Source organism: Pongo abelii, chromosome 11 (assembly GCF_028885655.2).
Source record: "Pongo abelii isolate AG06213 chromosome 11, NHGRI_mPonAbe1-v2.0_pri, whole genome shotgun sequence".
Lineage (NCBI taxonomy): Eukaryota > Metazoa > Chordata > Mammalia > Primates > Hominidae > Pongo > Pongo abelii.
The window spans coordinates 54,031,242-54,045,538 of NC_071996.2; the positions used below are offsets into that span (position 1 = coordinate 54,031,242).

The window sequence follows — 14,297 nt, forward strand, 5'->3', positions numbered from 1 at the left end:
AGACATGCATCATAGTAACTACTAGGATGAATAAGACTATTTCTTTTTCTTTATTTAAAAAATGAAATCTTTATATTATCATATTTAGTCAAATATTTTAATGTATGTTTTAATATTTTGAAATGTATACTTTCCACCTTTTGCAAAACTTCAAACCTACAGAAAAGTTGCAAGAATGCTACAACGAACACCAACTATCCAATTTATTAACATTTTTGCCATATTTGCTTTCTGTAGCTCTCTATGTGTTTGTGTGTTTCTTCATTTTACTTATTATTATTATTTTCAATTGTTGAACTGATTAAGAGAAAACTGTACACATCACGGCCTTCATCCTTGAATACTTTACCATGTATCTCCTAAGAATAAAGATATTTTTATATAACCACAGTATATGTATCAGACTCAGGAAATTTAATATTGATACAGTATTATTGTCTAGTATTATTCTCTTTTACTATCAAATATACAGTGAATATTCAAATTTCATCAAATGTCCCAATAATTTCCTTTATAGCAATGTTGCTTTTCTATCCAAAATTCAGTTCAAGAGAATGAGTAGCATTTAGTTCTCTAGTTTATTTCTTCACCTTTAAACCATGCCTTTTTTGTTTTAACATGAGAGCAGAGTGACTATGAAAGAAGTGGGATGCCACTCAAGCTGTAGGGGCATTCTTGGGCAGATAATTTAGAAGAGTGTATGTATGGAAGTTGAAGCTATGTTAACTGATTTACTTAAAACGATCCATGCCAGTTTACCCCTTGGAGAGCCTTTGGGTAACCTCAAGGATGGTAGGTAGCTGAGATTTGAAAGCTGCTCATCTATATCCAAATACAGCCTTTAGAGCAATCTATGATTGAACAATTTAATCTTTAATTTCACTTTCCCCCTTTCCTCTTTTAAGAGGTTTATTGAGTTAGATAAAGCAGACACAGTACCAGTAGATAGTTCTGGAAAAGAATTTAGAAATAATGTATGGCTTTAAGGGAAAAACTACAAAGATTTACAGTTCTATAAGGCTTTATCATCCCTCTACTTTATACTGTTCAGTGTACTTTTCATTGTTGAGGCTGTGTAAAGACAAAATCTTAAACGTAAGGAAAATCCCTAAAAAGTGTGATACAAATAATTAAACTTCATTTTTATGCCCCATTCTCAAATTAGATTGAATTAAGGATACTGGACTAGTATCTGGATTTTAAATATGCTACAAATGCATTTAATATTTTTAAATATTTTTAACGACTTAAGACTCTTACAGGGTCACTATTATGTTTATAAAGTGGATTATTAAGATGTGTCAGTTTATAGTCTTTTTAAGATGAGATTTTATAAGAAAAAGCTAAAGTAAAAATAAGAATCAATTTAATATCTTTGAGATAAATTCCAGAGGGAATCTGTTTTTCTTCAAAATTTCTAGGAATGTTTCTTTTGAAACTGGAAGGTCAAATACTTCATTTATTATGTTTTTTCTTTAAGAATAAATGTTCACACTTTAAAAATGGTGTAAGTGGGAAAAAATGTGCTTCAATCATCTCATGGCTTCAGGCCAAAAAAATAGAGTTCTTTAATTCTTTCAACATTTAAAAAAGATGCAGTGCTTCAAAGGAGAGGACACTTTTAGCTATCATCAGGGATGTATTTTAAAGCTTGTTACTTAAGAAAACTAGAATAGATAAATGAGAATTTAAGAGGAAAAAAACAGATGCGTTCGTGTTTTTTAATTAATTAATTATTATTATTATACATTAGGTTTTAGGGTACATGTGCGCAATGTGCAGGTTAGTTACATATGTATACATGTGCCATACTGGTGCGCTGCACCCACTAACTCGTCATCTAGCATTAGGTATATCTCCCAATGCTATCCCTCCCCCCTCCTCCCACCCCACAACAGTCCCCAGAGTGTGATGTTCCCCTTCCTGTGTCCATGTGTTCTCATTGTTCAATTCCCACTTGTGAGTGAGAATATGCGGTGTTTGGTTTTTTGTTCTTGCGATAGTTTACTGAGAATGATGATTTCCAATTTCATCCATGTCCCTACAAAGGACATGAACTCATCATTTTTTATGGCTGCATAGTATTCCATGGTGTATATGTGCCACATTTTCTTAATCCAGTCTATCATTGTTGGACATTTGGGTTGGTTCCAAGTCTTTGCTATTGTGAATAGTGCCGCAATAAACATACGTGTGCATGTGTCTTTATAGCAGCATGATTTATAGTCCTTTGGGTATACACCCAGTAATGGGATGGCTGGGTCAAATGGAATTTCTAGTTCTAGATCCCTGAGGAATCACCGAACTGACTTCCACAATTGTTGAACTAGTTTACAGTCCCACCAACAGTGTAAAAGTGTTCCTATTTCTCCACATCCTCTCCAGCACCTGTTGTTTCCTGACTTTTTAATGATTGCTATTCTAACTGGTGTGAGATGGTATCTCACTGTGGTTTTGATTTGCATTTCTCTGATGGCCAGTGATGGTGAGCATTTTTTCATGTGTTTTTTGGCTGCATAAATGTCTTCTTTTGAGAAGTGTCTGTTCATGTCCTTTGCCCACTTTTTGATGGGGTTGTTTGTTTTTTTCTTGTAAATTTGTTTGAGTTCATTGTAGATTCTGGATATTAGCTCTTTGTCAGATGAGCAGGTTGTGAAAATTTTCTCCCATTTTGTAGGTTGCCTGTTCACTCTGATGGTAGTTTCTTTTGCTGTGCAGAAGCTCTTTAGTTTAATTAGATCCCATTTGTCAATTTTGGCTTTTGTTGTCATTGCTTTTGGTGTTTTAGACATGAAGTCCTTGCCCATGCCTATGTCCTGAATGGTAATGCCTAGGTTTTCTTCTAGGGTTTTTATGGTTTTAGGTCTAACGTTTAAGTCTTTAATCCATCTTGAATTGATTTTTGTATAAGGTGTAAGGAAGGGATCCAGTTTCAGCTTTCTCCATATGGCTAGCCAGTTTTCCCAGCACCATTTATTAAATAGGGAATCCTTTCCCCATTGCTTGTTTTTCTCAGGTTTGTCAAAGATCAGATAGTTGTAGATATGTGGCATTATTTCTGAGGGCTCTGTTCTGTTCCATTGATCTATATCTCTGTTTTGGTACCAGTACCATGCTGTTTTGGTTACTGTAGCCTTGTAGTAGAGTTTGAAGTCAGGTAGCGTGATGCCTCCAGCTTTGTTCTTTTGGCTTAGGATTGACTTGGCGATGCGGGCTCTTTTTTGGTTCCATATGAACTTTAAAGTAGTTTTTTCCAATTCTGTGAGGAAAGTTATTGGTAGCTTGATGGGGATGGCATTGAATCTGTAAATTACCTTGGGCAGTATGGCCATTTTCACGATATTGATTCTTCCTACCCATGAGCATGGAATGTTCTTCCATTTGTTTGTATCCTCTTTTATTTCATTGAGCAGTGGTTTGTAGTTCTCCTTGAAGAGGTCCTTCACATCCCTTGTAAGTTGGATTCCTAGGTTTATTCTCTTTGAAGTAATTGTGAATGGGAGTTCACTCATGATTTGGCTCTCTGTTTGTCTGTTGTTGGTGTATAAGAATGCTTGTGATTTTTGTACATTGATTTTGTATCCTGAGACTTTGCTGAAGTTGCTTATCAGCTTAAGGAGATTTTGGGCTGAGACAATGGGGTTTTCTAGATATACAATCATGTCATCTGCAAACAGGGACAATTTGACTTCCTCTTTTCCTAATTGAATACCCTTTATTTCCTTCTCCTGCCTAATTGCCCTGGCCAGAACTTCCAACACTATGTTGAATAGGAGTGTTGAGAGAGGGCATCCCTGTCTTGTGCCAGTTTTCAAAGGGAATGCTACCAGTTTTTGCCCATTCAGTATGATATTCACTGTGGGTTTGTCATAGATAGCTCTGACTATTTTGAGATATGTCCCATCAATACCTAATTTATTGAGAGTTTTTAGCATGAAGGGTTGTTGAACTTTGTCAAAGGCCTTTTCTGCATCTATTGAGATAATCATGTGGTTTTTGTCTTTGGTTCTGTTTATATGCTGGATTACATTTATTGATTTACGTATATTGAACCAGCCTTGTATCCCAGGGATGAAGCCCACTTGATCATGGTGGATAAGCTTTTTGATGTGCTGCTGGATTCTGTTTGCCAGTATTTTATTGAGGATTTTTGCATCAATGTTCATCAAGGATATTGGTCTAAAATTCTCTTTTTTTGTTGTGTCTCTGCCAGGTTTTGGTACCATGATGATGCTGGCCTCATAAAATGAGTTAGGGAGGATTCCCTCTTTTTCTATTGATTGGAATAGTTTCAGAAGGAACGGTACCAGTTCCTCCTTGTACCTCTGGTAGAATTCGGCTGTGAATCCATTTGGTCCTGGACTCTTTTTGGTTGGTAAGCTATTGATTATTGCCACAATTTCAGATCCTGTTATTGGTCTATTCAGAGATTCAACTTCTTCCTGGTTTAGTCTTGGGAGAGTGTATGTGTCGAGGAATTTATCCATTTCTTCTAGATTTTCTAGTTTATTTGCGTAGAGGTGTTTGTAGTATTCTCTGATGGTAGTTTGTATTTCTGTGGGATCGGTGGTGATATCCCCTTTATCATTTTTTTGTTGCATCTATTTGATTCTTCTCTTTTTCTTTATTAGTCTTGCTAGCAGTCTATCAATTTTGTTGATCCTTTCAAAAAACCAGCTCCTGGATTCATTAATTTTTTGAAGGGTTTTTTTTTGTCTCTATTTCCTTCAGTTCTGCTCTGATTTTAGTTATTTCTTGCCTTCTGCTAGCTTTTGAATGTGTTTGCTCTTGCTTTTCTAGTTCTTTTAATTGTGATGTTAGGGTGTCAATTTTGGATTTTTCCTGCTTTCTCCTGTGGGCATTTAGTGCTATAAATTTCCCTCTACACACTGCTTTGAATGTGTCCCAGAGATTCTGGTATGTTGTGTCTTGGTTCTCGTTGGTTTCAAAGAACATCTTTATTTCTGCCTTCATTTCGTTATGTACTCAGTAGTCATTCAGGAGCAGGTTGTTCAGTTTCCATGTAGTTGAGTGGTTTTGAGTGAGATTCTTAATCCTGAGTTCTAGCTTGATTGCACTGTGATCTGAGAGATAGTTTGTTATAATTTCTGTTCTTTTACATTTATTGAGGAGAGCTTTACTTCCAAGTATGTGGTCAATTTTGGAATAGGTGTGGTGTGGTGCTGAAAAAAATGTATATTCTGTTGATTTGGGGTGGAGAGTTCTGTAGATGTCTATTAGGTCTGCCTGGTGCAGAGCTGAGTTCAATTCCTGGGTATCCTTGTTGACTTTCTGTCTCGTTGATCTGTCTAATGTTGTCAGTGGGGTGTTAAAGTCTCCCATTATTATTGTGTGGGAGTCTAAGTCTCTTTGTAGGTTACTCAGGACTTGCTTTATGAATCTGGGTGCTCCTGTATTGGGTGCATATATATTTAGGATAGTTAGCTCTTCTTGTTGAATTGATCCCTTTAACATTATGTAATGGCCTTCTTTGTCTCTTTTGATCTTTGTTGGTTTAAAGTCTGTTTTATTGGAGACTAGGATTGCAACCCCTGCCTTTTTTTGTTTTCCATTTGCTTGGTAGATCTTTCTCCATCCTTTTATTTTGAGCCTATGTGTGTCTCTGCACGTGAGATGGGTTTCCTGAATACAGCACACTGATGGGTCTTGACTCTTGATCCAACTTGCCAGTCTGTGTCTTTTAATTGGAGCATTTAGTCCATTTACATTTAAAGTTAATATTGTTATGTGTGAATTTGATCCTGTCATTAAGATGTTAGCTGGTTATTTTGCTCATTAGTTGATGCAGTCTCTTCCTAGTCTCGATGGTCTTTACATTTTGGCATGATTTTGCAGCGGCTGGTACCGGTTGTGCCTTTCCATGTTTAGTGCTTCCTTCAGGAGCTCTTTTAGGGCAGGCCCCATGGTGACAAAATCTCTCAGCATTTGCTTGTCTGTAAAGTATTTTATTTCTCCTTCACTTATGAAACTTAGTTTGGCTGGACATGAAATTCTGGGTTGAAAATAATTTTCTTTAAGAATGTTGAATATAGGCCCCCACTCTCTTCTGGCTTGTAGAGTTTCTGCCAAGAGATCTGCTGTTAGTCTGATGGGCCTCCCTTTGAGGGTAACCCGACCTTTCTCTCTGGCTGCCCTTAACATTTTTTCCTTCATTTCAACTTTGGTGAATCTGACAATTATGTGTCTTGGAGTTGCTCTTCTCGAGGAGTATCTTTGTGGCGTTCTCTGTATTTCCTGAATCTGAATGTTGGCCTGCCTTGTTAGATTGGGGAAGTTCTCCTGGATAATATCCTGCACAGTGTTTTCCAACTTGGTTCCATTCTCCCCGTCACTTTCAGGTACACCAATCAGACGTAGATTTGGTCTTTTCACATAGTCCCATATTTCTTGGAGGCTTTGCTCGTTTCTTTTTATTCTTTTTTCTCTAAACTTCCCTTCTCACTTCATTTCATTCATTTCATCTTCCATCGCTGATACCCTTTCTTCCATTTGATTGCATCGGCTCCCAAGGCTTCTGCATTCTTCACGTAGTTCTCTTCACGTAGCTCTTCACGTAGAGCCTTGGTTTTCAGCTCCATCAGCTCCTTTAAGCACTTCTCTGCATTGGTTATTCTAGTTATACAATCATCTAAATTTTTTTCAAAGTTTTCAACTTCTTTGCCTTTGGTTTGAATATCCTCCCGTAGCTCGGAGTAATTTGATCGTCTGAAGCCTTCTTCTCTCAGCTCGTCAAAGTCATTCTCCGTCCAGCTTTGTTCCGTTGCTGGTGAGGAACTGCGTTCCTTTGGAGGAGGAGAGGCCTTCTGCTTTTTAGAGTTTCCAGTTTTTCTGCTCTGTTTTTTCCCCATCTTTGTGGTTTTATCTACTTTTGGTCTTTGATGATGGTGATGTACAGATGGGTTTTTGGTGTGGATGTCCTTTCTGTTTGTTAGTTTTCCTTCTAACAGACAGGACCCTCAGCTGCAGGTCTGTTGGAGTACCTGGCCGTGTGAGGTGTCAGTCTGCCCCTGCTGGGGGGTGCCTCCCAGTTAGGCTGCTCGGGGGTCAGGGGTCAGCGACCCACTTGAGGAGGCAGTCTGCCCGTTCTCAGATCTCCAGCTGCGTGCTGGGAGAACCACTGCTCTCTTCAAAGCTGTCAGACAGGGACATTTAAGTCTGCAGAGGTTACTGCTGTCTTTTTGTTTGTCTGTGCCCTGCCCCCAGAGGTGGAGCCTACAGAGGCAGGCAGGCCTCCTTGAGCTGTGGTGGGCTCCACCCAGTTCGAGCTTCCTGGCTGCTTTGTTTACCTAAGCAAGCCTGGGCAATGGTGGGCGCGTGTCCCCCAGCCTCATTGCCGCCTTGCAGTTTGATCTCAGACTGCTGTGCTAGCAATCAGCGAGACTCCGTGGGCGTAGGACCCTCTGAGCCAGGTGCGGATATAATCTCCTGGTGCGCCATTTTTTAAGCCCGTCGGAAAAGCGCAAGTATTCGGGTGAGAGTTACCCGATTTTCCAGGTGCCGTCTGTCACCCCTTTCTTTGACTAGGAAAGGGAACTCCCTGACCCCTTGCGCTTCCCGGGTGAGGCAATGCCTCGCCCTTCTTCGGCTCGCGCACGCACGGTGCGCGCACCCACTGACCTGCGCCCACTGTCTGGCACTCCCTAGTGAGATGAACCTGGTACCTCAGATGGAAATGCAGAAATCACCGTCTTCTGCGTCACTCACCGCGTTTGTTTTGTTTTACATTTATGGAATGAAGGAACCATGTGAAATGGGTTGAGAAGAAATTCTCACATTCTGAAATGTGATCTTAGATTCCTCAGGGAATCAACATGATTACGCAATTTTATTTTTATTTATTTGTATGTATTCATGGGGGATGAGTGCAATTTTGCTACATTAATATATTGCACTGTGGTGAAGTCAGAGCCTTCAATGCATGATCATGCAATTTTAAAGAAAGTAAATCCAGCTGAAAATTTTAGAATTAAAAAATAGCCCAATATCCTTCCAGCAGTCTGAAAAAAAAATCTACCTCAATTCCCCTAATGTAAACAAATGAGAGAAGCTTAAGAGCTTCATTATAATCTGGAATAGAAACTAACTTCGTCTGCCTTGGATAAAATAAACCTCCTGGGAGAAGATAATCCAACTGAGAAGCTCTGTGGCCAAGAGAAAATGGCCCATTCAAAAGTGACTGAAGCCAAGGCCAATCAAATATCTATAATCAGGCTTGTCCTTTGGTCTGTTTTATAATGATGGAGAAAGTGAAATCATATCCTCTTCATTTTACTGGTCATGATTTATTTGATATAAGCATGCCTCCTCTTTAAGGCTACATTATTATAGGGAAAAGTAATTAATATGGGTAAAATAATAAGTTTGGTCATCTTAAAAATTAGTACTTAAAATTTTCAGTGCTCTCAAACCGAAGGAAATTCTGCCTTCCTTTTTTGCTAAAAAAAAATGAAGACACATAAACATGTTTAAAAAATTAGTATCCTTCTTGAATCAACCATATAAATTTTTGACTTTGGCAAGAACAATTGAGCAAGACGCTATTTATGCAGCAGTATTTCTGGACTGCAAAGATATGCAATGACAAGTTTAGCAAGGCTGAAGATAGTTCATAAAAGAATGTATTTTATTGTTCTCAGGCAATTTGAAACGGGTGAATTTAAGAATTCTCATTTCAGTTCTTGTAAATAAATCTCAAGTTATTTTGAGCACATTAAATACATCTAATTTTCATGGTGACTTGAGTGTAAAGGAGAGACATTAAAGTTTATTAAACAAATACTTTGCACCAGGCTCCACACTGGGCATGTTAAATATTTTACCTCATTTAGTCATTCTTTAAAAATTCTTTAAGGTAAGCATTTTAATCCTATTTTACAGATGAGGTAATTGAAGAAAATAAACTTGCCGCACAAATTTTGAAGCAAGTACTAATTTGATTAATAGCAAGAATTATTTTTAATGAAAGTTATGTTTTAGTCATTAATAGTTGACTTGAGATATTTTTTCCCTCCTGAAATGAAGATATTTTTGTGTCTGTCTATCTATCTGTCTGTCTAATCTATCTACCTTTCTATCTGCCTATTTTTTAATACAATGATATGTATATTCAAGGTAGGGTAAATGGCATAAAAAACTAACTAAGCTAACTGGCATACGTGAGGATTAATTTCATAATTCTGACATTCCTACATCAGCAACAATCAATGTGGCCAGACCAAAGAAATAAAACAAATGATCTTACCTCACTATAATTTATTTTATTTTGTCTTGCCAACATGATTTCAGGTGTATCAGGCATAATATGGACTTGGGTCTTGTCTTTGTCCCAGGCTTCTGTGTATAAGCGCTGTGAAGGATAAAAAGGTTAATGAATTAGAAAAACAGTTTGTTGTAAACAGGAGTTTTCAATTAAGACACCATGACAAAGTTGAGAGCCAGCTTTCTTGCTGTCTGTTCCATGTGCTGTATATTAATATTCTTTTCAACCTCTTTGATTTTACAAGACATTTATTGTAACAAAATATAAATGTATACTAAGATATGAAAAGAAAAATATATATAATATAATCAAACACACACACACATACACACCCACGTGTGTGTGTTTGGTAACCAGGTCACTCTACTCCAATTAAATAAAAAGCAAGTATTTCCTAAGCATATATTCACATCCATATCTGTACTATGACTATATTAACAAATCCTTCCCATGATTTTGTTTGATGCTGTTTGTTGTTAGTTTATTAGCTGCAAATGTACCTGTATGTGCTATCTCTAGATTTCTTTTTGATAAATGTTTTGAAGATTTGCATCTTTCTCTTTTTTTTGTGTGTGAGACAGAGTTTCACTCTCTTGCCCAGGCTGGAATGCAGTGGTACAGTCACAGCTCACTGCAGCCTCAACCTCTCCAGGCTCAGGTGATCCTCCCACCTCAGCCTCCCAAGTACCTAAGACTAGAGGTGCACGTCACCACACCCGGCTAATTTTTGTATTTTTTGTAGAGACAGGGTTTTGACATGCTGCCCAGGCTAATCTCAAACTGCTGAGCTCAAGTGATCTGCCCACCTCAGCCTCCCAAAAGTGTTGAGATTACATGTGTGAGGCACCATGCCCAGCTTGCATCTTTCTTGTTTGCTCTGCGCTTACCTAAATATGTACTCAGCAAGAAAGAAACCATACCAAATCATATATAACTAACTCTTATAGACTTCAAACAATTTGAACCCAAAATAGCTGTCCCATTCTTTTTTTTTTTTTTTTGAGATGGAATCTCACTCTGTCACCGAGGCTGGAGTGCAGTGGTGCGATCTCAGCTCACTGCAAGCTCCGCCTCCCAGGTTCACACCATTCTCCTGCCTCAGCCTCTTAAGTAGCTGGGACTACAGGCGTCTGCCACCATGCCCAGCTAATTTTTTGTATTTTTAGTAGAGACAGGGTTTCACCGTGGTCTTGATCTCCTGACCTCATGATCTGCCTGCCTTGGCCTCCCAAAGAGCTGTCCCATTCTTAACTCTGGCTATTTCACAAGAGATTTCAAAGCAGAAATGCTCCCATATATTGTTATCTAACAGAATAGAGAATTCAACTGAATCACTATACATTGGATAGCAATTTAATTGGATTTAAAAAAGAGACTAACTTAATTAACAATAGGTATCTTAAATGACATATAGCCCTGTCTTATTTTCCTACAAATTGGGGGCTCACCTTGTTCATATTGAGAGCATTGTTCTTGGCCAGCACCTGCTCTAGAGAATCAGTCACACTGGTAAATTTCAGCTTGTCTGGAGGCTGGCGATAGATGTTATCACTCAGTATTTCGGCAGCTCTCTTGCACTTGACCACATCCATAGACCCAATGGGGACCCAGCCAATGCCTCTCAGCCACTGGAGATCAGATTTGTAAATGTTCTGGAGAGATTAAACACAAAAGCGAGTATTACTGAAGTTGTTTTAACATGATTTCAAAAATAAAAAAATAACACTAGAAAGCTTGGATAGTCAAATTTCATGTATATATTCTTCAATATATGAAGGCCAAACTGAATACAATCTCAGGTATTACTTTCTTTCTCTCCAAAAAAAGTAAGGGGAAGAGTTGCCTAAAAAATGAGCAGAGAGAAGAAATGTCATCCCTTCTGAAGGTTCTACCTAATCCTAGACCGCTGTCTCAGTATTTCTATGAATTACTATTATGAGCACAGTTACCATGGATCTTAATTACTCACATCGCTCTGGAGGTCATAGGCCTGCCGAGCATGGATGACATCATTCTGGTCGGGCAGGCACGTCCACTCGTGCAGGTAGTTCTTGTAGTCCACGTCGCTGACTAAGGTCTGGCACTTCTTGGCTAACACCACCCCCAGCATGTCCACTGGGCTGCTGAACTTGGTCTTCCACTTCTCAAAGTCCTTCTTATACTCCCTGTCACTCTGGATCTTGGCCACGTGCATGGACCACATCATCTTGGGGTCATCTTCAATGTTCCGGGCTCCAATGTGGTGGCCGAGCTGCTTGCGGTAACCATCTTTGTATTTGTACTGAAATAAAGTTGGTCATTTCAAAAATAAAAATGAATAGAAAGGCTTAGAAGCCTCATTAATTTTAAACTTTATTATTTTAAAATTGCTAATTCTTGCAGAGAAATGAAAGAATCTGAATATCAGTTTGTCTCCTCATCCTAAATTCTTATTAGACTCTACAGCACTAATCTAATGGGCAGTAGTCTAATGGGAAGTCTCATAAATAGTCTAACAGCAACAGTCTAATGGAATAGTCCAGTGGGAAGACAGGCCAAACTACATGGTCCTATGGCTTGTAGACGTTAAGTTTCTGAAAATAAAGGAAGCAACACTTTCCGGAAGATCATTCGGTACTGTGTACTGCCATTTCTTCATCTTGGGCCCATGAAATCACTAACCCAGAAATTTTACATATGATTTTGAGACTGCTATTCCTGAGTCCACAGATACCATTTTATCCCTCCATCCAACACACCCATAATCCTTCCCAAATCCAGCTCTGCTGGGGCACTTGACTCCCTGAAGTGGTCTGGATTATATTCCCATCCTACAAGCCCTGCTCTGTTGCAGATCAAATTTGACTGAGGTTTGTTTGGGATTCCTCAAGTGAAAAATGGAATATGTACCTACAAAAAAGCATTTTGTTGGTGGTGGTGGTAAGGGCAAACTGGATATTTTCTCCCTATTTCAGACAACACATCACACCAATCCTAACAAATATTTACAGAAGTCTGAATTTTCAACTGGGCATAGTGGCTTATGCCTGTAATCCCAGCACTTTGGGAGGCCGAGGCAGGTGGATCACCTGAGGTCAGGAGTTTGAGATCGGCCTAGCCAACATGGTGAAACCCTGTCTCTACTAAAAATACAAAAAATACTAAATAGTAAAAAAAAATTAGCCAATTGTGGTGGCTGGTGCCTGTAATCCCAGTTACTCGGGAGGCTGAGGCAGGAGAATCGCTTGAACCTGGGAGGCGGAGGTTGCAGTGAGCCAAGATCACACCATTGCACTCCAGCCTGGGCAACAAGAGTGAGACTCTGAGACTCTGTCTCAAACAAACAAACAAACAAAAAACAAAAGAAAAGAAGAAGAAGAAGAAGTCTGAATTTTCCACCAAAGAACCCACCTCTTTCAGAGATGGCAGGAGGAGAAATTAGGTTCACCATTTTCTTGTTTTCCTCGTCTTTGTCTTTCTGTTTTCATTTTAAAAGAACTCAGAAGGAAGCATTTAAGATAATTTTCCAAAAAAAAAATGAGTTGGCAAAAACACAGAGCAGATTTGGGGAAAGGTGGATTTTCCTAGACTTGGTTCTATCAGCTGTTTTTCTGATGTTGAACCAATACATGTAACTAAGTTATTTTTTAACACCTCTTCTGCCATTTTCTATTTTCTGTGAGGCTCCATGCTCAAAATATGGAGATGAATTTCTCATAATTGTAGATATGAAAAATTGTAGAATCACATCCAATTTTATACTGGATTGAAGTATACTGGTTTAGGTTACCCCCTTCCTACCTGGGACATAGATACTAAAGTCTTCCGAAGCTTAAAATAGGAGTTTTTTCAAATGAAAAACTTTGAATTTGAATTTGATTTAGAAAAATAAGCCAATAAATGTGCTTAAACTGGCCCCCAAATGTTATAATAGTAATAATCCTGCCTCCCCACTTCATCCATCCATGTAAATATCTAGGGTGTTGCTACTCACCTCACTGATAATGTCCCTGGAGGCCTTGGCAGCCACGATGGGGATGGCGTCACTTCGCAAGTCGTAGCCTTTCTTTTTTGCTTCTTCATTGGCAAGTTTGTATAGAGTCTATAAAAAGAAAGCCAAAGAGTTAAAGCAAAAGGTTGGACATCAACAATTCAGAGATTATTAAGTGACTTATATCCTAAAATTTAAAAAAGGATAGGAACTGGAGACAATTCAAGTTTCTGGCAATAGTGGAAAGCAAATAAATTATATTCTACCAAAAATACTATATAGCATTAGAAATAAATGGGATATATCAATGAACATTAATATATAGTGATATATTAACCTATTATATATCATTATAGATTAATATGCTATACATAGATCAATATGATATACATATCGGCATAGATTAATACAATTCTAGTAATACAGATTGATGAGCAAAGCAGCAATCCAAATGTACCACTAAGTGAAAAAAAATGGTAGAACAATGTTTAATATCTATCTGTATGTATAAAAATATATTTTTATTCATTTTTATTACCTACAATTTACATGACAATCATATTTTATAATGTTTAAACGACAAATAAGAAAAATTAAAATATAACAAAATATAGTTAACTATAATCACAACTTTCTAAATTTTGGTTGTACCACATTAATAAACCACGTGTCTATAAAATTGCATTTTACTTTTAAAAAAGTCAGTAATCAATGTTGTTGATAGAGAACACTTCTTCCTTATGCCTAAGGTTTTCTTTCTATAGACAAAGCTCAGTTATTTTAACTGCGGCCTTTTCTGCCCCTTTACTCTCTCTGCCCTGGAAAGGTGCAGTGATTTACTGATGTATCTAATTGGTAGGGATGGAATTAGTGGGCATGCATATTTTGGCAGAAATAATGAGCCAGTATTTTATCTGACAATCCTCTGAAGTGTCTAAAATACTACTCAGTCCCACTGACTCACAGTGGAAATCTCCACAAACAGAAAAGACATTGTGACTTCAGTTTGCCAGTGGAATCCCATAAAATGTAATATCTAACCCAGAG

The 14,297-nt window shown here is 38.1% G+C and overlaps 1 protein-coding gene across 2 annotated transcripts in view; it reads right to left on the minus strand.

The window, feature by feature from the left end:
- Positions 1–14,297, minus strand: part of NEB (nebulin) — a 252,744-nt gene that overhangs the window by 136,435 nt on the left and 102,012 nt on the right. For both annotated transcript variants that reach the window (XM_054548869.2, XM_024243154.3), the window contains exons 66-69: positions 13,254–13,361; positions 11,250–11,561; positions 10,729–10,932; positions 9,263–9,367 (exon numbers count right to left, since the gene is read on the minus strand). In XM_054548869.2, the coding sequence (XP_054404844.2) occupies positions 9,263–9,367; positions 10,729–10,932; positions 11,250–11,561; positions 13,254–13,361 (729 nt within the window). The remainder of the gene's footprint in view (positions 1–9,262; positions 9,368–10,728; positions 10,933–11,249; positions 11,562–13,253; positions 13,362–14,297) is intronic.